General features: G+C 38.4%; 2 protein-coding genes across 4 annotated transcripts in view; one reads left to right on the top strand and one right to left on the bottom strand.

Annotated features, from left to right (window-relative positions):
* Cct6b (chaperonin containing TCP1 subunit 6B) overlaps window positions 1-5,965 on the top strand; it is a 58,648-nt gene that overhangs the window by 49,770 nt on the left and 2,913 nt on the right. For all 3 annotated transcript variants that reach the window (XM_023719949.1, XM_023719948.1, XM_004635453.2), the window contains 3 exons: window positions 1,444-1,577; window positions 4,540-4,642; window positions 5,588-5,660. In XM_023719949.1, the coding sequence (XP_023575717.1) occupies window positions 1,444-1,577; window positions 4,540-4,642; window positions 5,588-5,660 (310 nt within the window). The remainder of the gene's footprint in view (window positions 1-1,443; window positions 1,578-4,539; window positions 4,643-5,587; window positions 5,661-5,965) is intronic.
* Window positions 3,032-4,332, bottom strand: LOC101589817 (nucleophosmin). The gene has a single exon (XM_004635451.2). It carries the CDS (start codon window positions 4,232-4,234, stop codon window positions 3,350-3,352), a length of 885 nt encoding a protein of 294 aa, XP_004635508.1. The 5' UTR covers window positions 4,235-4,332; the 3' UTR covers window positions 3,032-3,349.

Here is a 5,965-nt window from a genome sequence, read left to right as displayed (position 1 = left end):
GGCCCGAGGGGGTGGGAGAGGGTCCGGCCCACGCTGCGCCTGGGCTGGGACTGGTCCCGCCGGCGCCGGGTAGCAGGAAGCTCTCCACACACTCACAGGACCTGGGCTAGGACTGGGTCTACGCGGCTTTGTTTTTAAGAGGTAAATAATTAGCTAGCATGCGTAAACCTGTACGGTTTCTCCTCTGACCCCACTTTGAGTAAAAAAGTCAGAAGCTGCAGGGACCCAAGGACGCTAGAGCCGCCCCGCCCCGCCCACGCGGCGGGAAGTTTTCATAAGTACTGGTAATCTCATTCTTAAAGTAGGTGTAGATAGATACTTTTTTTTGATATAGTTATTTTTTATACCTTACATATAGAAATATTCTTTTGAATGCACTCTACATTTAGCAATGAGCTTTTTAAAAAGTATGATTGGGATGTGCGGATGTAATTACCTTGTGCACGATAGTGGGTAAACATGTTTTTATCAGTTATGTTGTGAAAAGAAGCAGAAATAGGGGATAGCAATTTAAAAATGACATGAGCTAAAAGGAGTGATTACTTTTGTGTGTTTTATTTTAAAGACAGGTGATTCCAAAGCAAGCTTATTTGTTCAAATAAGTCATACTCCTTATAAAGCTATGCATACAGATATAGAACTCCTACCCTGATGTTAAAATTGATGTGTTTATGGGGCTGGGGAGATGGCTCAGTGGAATAAGCGCTTCCGTGGCAAGTGCAAGGGCCTGAGTTCAATCCCCGGTTTAAAAAAAAAAAAAAAAAAAAAACCCCCGGTAAAAAAAAAAAAAAAAAAAAAAAAAAAAATGATGTGTTTAACCCAAGCTCTTGCTTTAGAATAATAAGACCACTTACTTAATTTTATTTTCTGATGTGGTAATTTGGGTTCTGTTCCAAAATAGAAAACACATAGATCATTGAGTCCTAAGAATGCCGTACTAAAAACTCTGGCCAGGGCTGGGGAGATAGCTCAGTAGAATAAGCACTTGCCTGGCAAGCACAAGATCCTGAGTTTAATCCCCGGCACCGCAAACCACCCCACAACCCCAACAAACCAACCAACCAAAACTCTGGTTAAATTATGTTGGCCAAAAATATTTTCAAGTCAGATGTTATAATCAGTTACCTGCCACCATAAATTACAAATAATCACCTTTCAAAGTAACTATAGAAGAGTAAGATGAAAGAAATGTCTACTCTTATACGCCAGAGGAGGATGAACAATGAAATGAGCTGTTTGTGACCAGCTATCCATACCATGCTCAATTACTTAGCTTTAGAATGCTTTGTAGGACAATTACTGAGCTGTGTGATTTATTTAATTTCTGCACATTTTAGAGGTAGGCCAGATAACGGAATATACTTGTACAGCTAATTGGTTTTTTTCCCCCACCGTTTTCCCCTTTGTCTGACATGTCTTTCCATCATTTCTTTTCTCCAACAGGCTGTGTAGTTCCAGGGGCCGGTGCAGTTGAAGTGGCAATAGCTGATGCTCTTGTTAATTTCAAGCCCAGTGTAAAAGGAAGAGCTCGCCTTGGAGTCCAGGCTTTTGCTGATGCCTTACTCATTATTCCCAAGGTACAGCCACCCCCACAGCCACCTAACAACTGCTTAGGCTTGGAGGCGCTTGGTTACAAATAGTCTGTATAATCTAACAGCAGAATAGAAAGACAGGTGTCAGGGCCGGGGAGGAGATGGCTCAGTGGAATAAGCGCTTCCCTGGCAAGCGCAAGGGCCTGAGTTCAATCCCCGGTTCTGAAAAAAAAAAAAATAAAAAATAAAAAAAAATAAAAAATTAGAAAGCAAGCAAGCAAGCATTTGTGATGAACTGATTGTAGTGAAAAATTAGAACTTAAGATTTAACTAGATTTTAGGGTAAATCTTTATTTTGTTTGTGGTGCCCAAAATATAATTACTTTAAATTATGGAAAATAAAGATTTTCAGACTGTTTTGCATCTCACTCACTGCTAGCTTGCCTTTGTTATTGTCATCATAATTTATAGAGAAGATGAAAAGCTAGAGGGTTTTTGTTTGTTAACCACTAGACAGAGAGCTGTTTCATTTTCTTTGCCTCAACCTGATTGTGCACCACTTGGAAATACATAACACTGTTTCCAATATGCTGCTAACATGAACTGACACATTTCAAAGCTAGCAAAAAATTAAAATAATGGTTATTAAAGTTGTTCAAAATTTATGAGTTTTTTGTGCATTAGATATCTATTTTGTTCCTTATCCAAGGCAGCAGTTTTAAAAAGTGATGAGTTGTCAATCCAAATTGGTAACCCTGAAGTACATTATGGTACCTCTTCTCCATTATTTATTGGTTCAAGATGACTTGGAAATGAGCGTGGCCTGAGTACCGGTATCTCTATCCCAGCCGCCACAGGCCGTGGCTTTCATCCTGGAAATGAGGGTGCAAAGGTGCTGGAAGTATGCTGGGCTTGTTTAGCAAGTGTCCAGGGAAAACCAGAAGACATGTGGCTAGAGGGACCAGAGAACACAAGAGTACTGTGCTACTTCCTTCAACATTTAAAGTTATCTTATGAAGCAGGAAATTAATGTAGTAGGAGTGGAGGAACTCTACTTAGAATGTAGTGTGGTATTCAAGCACCTACAGTATTTAAATGACAATGGAATGCCATTGTCTGACAAAACTAACCAAAAAAGTGGAATAGAATTGAATGACCCTTTTGTATCTGTATACTCAAAATAGGATAGAAATACAACTCCATTCTCTTAGTTCAATGAATAGAGAGGTTTGTTATAATAGTGTTTGAGACAGGATATCAAGTCTGCATCTTGTACAATGAAACAATATGCAATGCATTAATTATTGAAAATGTGTCAGGAATTGGTTGTGAAACTGTCTCATTGATATTTGTTTCTTAGTAAAATTATTAAAAAAAAGAATGTAGTGTGATAATGGCTAATGCTTAAGTAAATATAAAAATGACTAGATAGATGAACTACTACCTTGATGTAGATTAAGTATGGTGTTCTTTTTTTTTTTTTTTAAGTAGAAACAGTGTTACTTTATTAAAATACTGAGTTTATTTCACATGTATATTTGTCTCCCTACCATCTCCATGTCTGACCACCACCACTACTACTATGTCTTATCATAACATTCCATACATACTTAAAACCAAGTAAAGGGTGGAGTTCCATCTTTAAAAACTAAACAGGCATTTCAGACAACACATTCTTGGCAATGGGACCTGGACAACATTTATCAAACACGGTAGGGAAAGTTCTCACTTTGCATTATAAAAAGGATAGCCAGATAGCAACTGTTACAGAAATGAAAGACGACGGAAAACTTTAACAAACTGTTTAAACTGTTTTCTTAAAGAGACTTCCTCCACTGCCAGAGATCTTGAATAGCCTCCTGGTCAGTCATCCGGAAACAATTCTTCACATAATTGATGAATTTGGCTTCCACTTTGGGAAGAGAACCACCTTTTTCTATACTTGCTTGCATTTTTGCTTTAATGTCTTCTACAGAACTAGGTCCTTTCGGTGTTTTAGGACTCTTTTCCTGTTTCTTAAAGGATTCCTGCCCTTTTGATCTTGGCGTTGATGGTTTTGAGTCTTTTCCATTCTGGTTTGATTTTTGTGCATTTTTGGCTGGAGTATCTCGTATTGATTTCTTCACTGGAGCTTTCTCCTCAGTTTCTTCATCATCAAAATCATCATCATCATCATCCTCATCATCCTCATCCTCGTCCTCATCGTCCTCGTCGTCTTCATCAGCAGTGAGTTTTACTTTTTTCTGTGGAACCTTGCTGCCACCTCCAGGGGCAGATCGCTTTCCAGATATACTTAGGAGTTTTACATCTTCTTCCTCTTCCTCTTCCGACTCTGCATCTTCTTCCACAGCTACTAAATGCTGTCCACTAATATGCACAGGCCCTGAACCACACTTCAACCTTAAGACAACAGGTGGTGTAATTTCAAAGCCCCCAAGGGAAACCGTCGGCTGTACAGACATTTTCAAAGTTGCCAGTGTTACTTTAATTGGACTGCCTTCATAATTCATAGCCTCTGCTTCAACAATGTGCAGTTCATCCTTTGCACCAGCCCCTAAACTGACCGTTCTTAATGACAACTGGTGCTCATTTTCATCGTTATCCACCTTAAAGTGGTAATCTTTGTTGGCCTTTAGTTCACAACCGAAGAGATAATTCTGGGGCCTCAGGGGGCTCATGTCCATATCCATCGAATCTTCCATGGAGTGGTGGCGCGCACTTAGGTGGGAGAGAACGCGGACGGAAGTGAATGACTACTGCTCCTCAGAACAGACATGCAGGACGGAATCACGCCAGGGCAAGTATGGTGTTCTTAAAAAGAGATGATTACCAAATTACAGATGTGTTTTCACAAGACTAATAAAGGTATTGAGAACTTATTACATATATATATATGTATATGTATATATATATATGTATATATGACTAGTAATACTCTTTATGTTTGCTATTCAGATGTACATGTAAAATTATTTCATGCATGTATTTATTATTTTTGTTCTTAAAGGTTCTTGCTCAGAATTCTGGTTTTGACCTGCAGGAAACACTAGTAAAAGTTCAGACTGAGTATTCAGAATCAAAGCAACTTGTTGGTATAGATTTGAATACAGGTAAGAAATTGATTAGGGGCTGGGGAGATAGCTCAGTAAAATGAACACTTGCCTGGCAAGTGCAAGGACTTGAGTTCAATCCCTGGTTTCACCAAAAAAAAAAAAAAAAAAGAAATTGAAGAAAAATTAGCTGTGTGATAAGGAAAGGAGTTATCCTTCAGTCATCCAGATCTTATAGTAAAGTGGTAGAGATTTGAGTGACTTTATTAAAATTTGGGTGATTCTAGTTTACTTTTGAACCTCTTAAAATATTCATGTAAGAAAGGTATTGGGGGGCCGGGGAGATAGCTCAGTAGAATAAGTGCTTGCCTGGCAAGTGCAAGGGCCTGAGTTCAATCCCTCTTTCACAAAAAAAAAAAAAAAAGGTATTGAGAATTTATTGCATACACACTTTTGGGACTTATATAGGACAAAATAAAACACTTGTCTTGTGAGCTTCTGTTATGGTGGAGGACAGTAGGTGCTAAATAATAACCTCAATAAGTGTCTCTAGCATATGAGGAAGCAGTAGATTTGATCAAAAATAAAACAATACGAGGATGATCATGAAGGCTTAGTGAAAGGGGATGGGTTGAGTGGTTTGAATTTAAAGAGATTCAACAGAGTAGTCTCACTGAGAAGATATCTACTGAAAATTAAAAGGAAATAAGGATATTAACCATATGAGGAACTGGGATTAAGTGTTTTGGGGAGAGAGAACAGCCAGGGGAACAGCCAGTATCTGATATTTCTGAGAAGGAAGGGGTGACAGAGCTGACAGGAAGATCATGCAGGGGCATGTGGGCTAGTGTAAGGGCTCTGGGTTCTACTGTAGTGAAGCAGAGAGCATTGATGACTTGGACACAAGTAGTTTTAGTAATATACTAAATATTGTTAGATTATATCAGTAAACTGATAGAGTACATCAAGGTTATAGTATTCAACTGGTTTGTTTTTACTTTACAGGGGAACCAATAGTAGCAGCAGAGGCAGGAATTTGGGATAATTATTGTGTGAAAAAACAACTTCTTCACTCTTGGTAAGTTGGAAGTAATGTAGAAAGAAAGATATTTAGGAATATAATTGATACATTATGTATTTTCTATTGTTTTTGTCATTCTGCAGTGAAAAACAGCCTAGAGTATGAAAAGCTGTAGTATCCAGTTATTTTTTTTTTTTTTTCATTTGATAGCATAGTTCCAATAATGTGAATTGTGGTTGGGGTAACATTTATATGCAATTGTTCTTACACAAAATATTACCCCAGACTACTTGTGTCACACAAAAAGAAGTGGTCTCAATTCCGTGTGTGGGGTAGCATGTTCTCTAGGTGCTGAAAAGGTG

The sequence above is a fragment of the Octodon degus genome, unplaced genomic scaffold (genome assembly GCF_000260255.1).
Source record: "Octodon degus isolate 3935 unplaced genomic scaffold, OctDeg1.0 scaffold00072, whole genome shotgun sequence".
Classification (NCBI taxonomy): domain Eukaryota; kingdom Metazoa; phylum Chordata; class Mammalia; order Rodentia; family Octodontidae; genus Octodon; species Octodon degus.
The sequence above is the reverse complement of the archived record's forward strand: the minus strand, read 5'-3'. Positions and strand labels throughout refer to the sequence as shown.

What these genes read in the sequence shown, in the direction of transcription:
- LOC101589817 (XM_004635451.2), bottom strand. Translation starts at nt 4,234, where the DNA reads ATGGAAGATTCGATGGATATGGACATGAGCCCCCTGAGGCCCCAGAAT.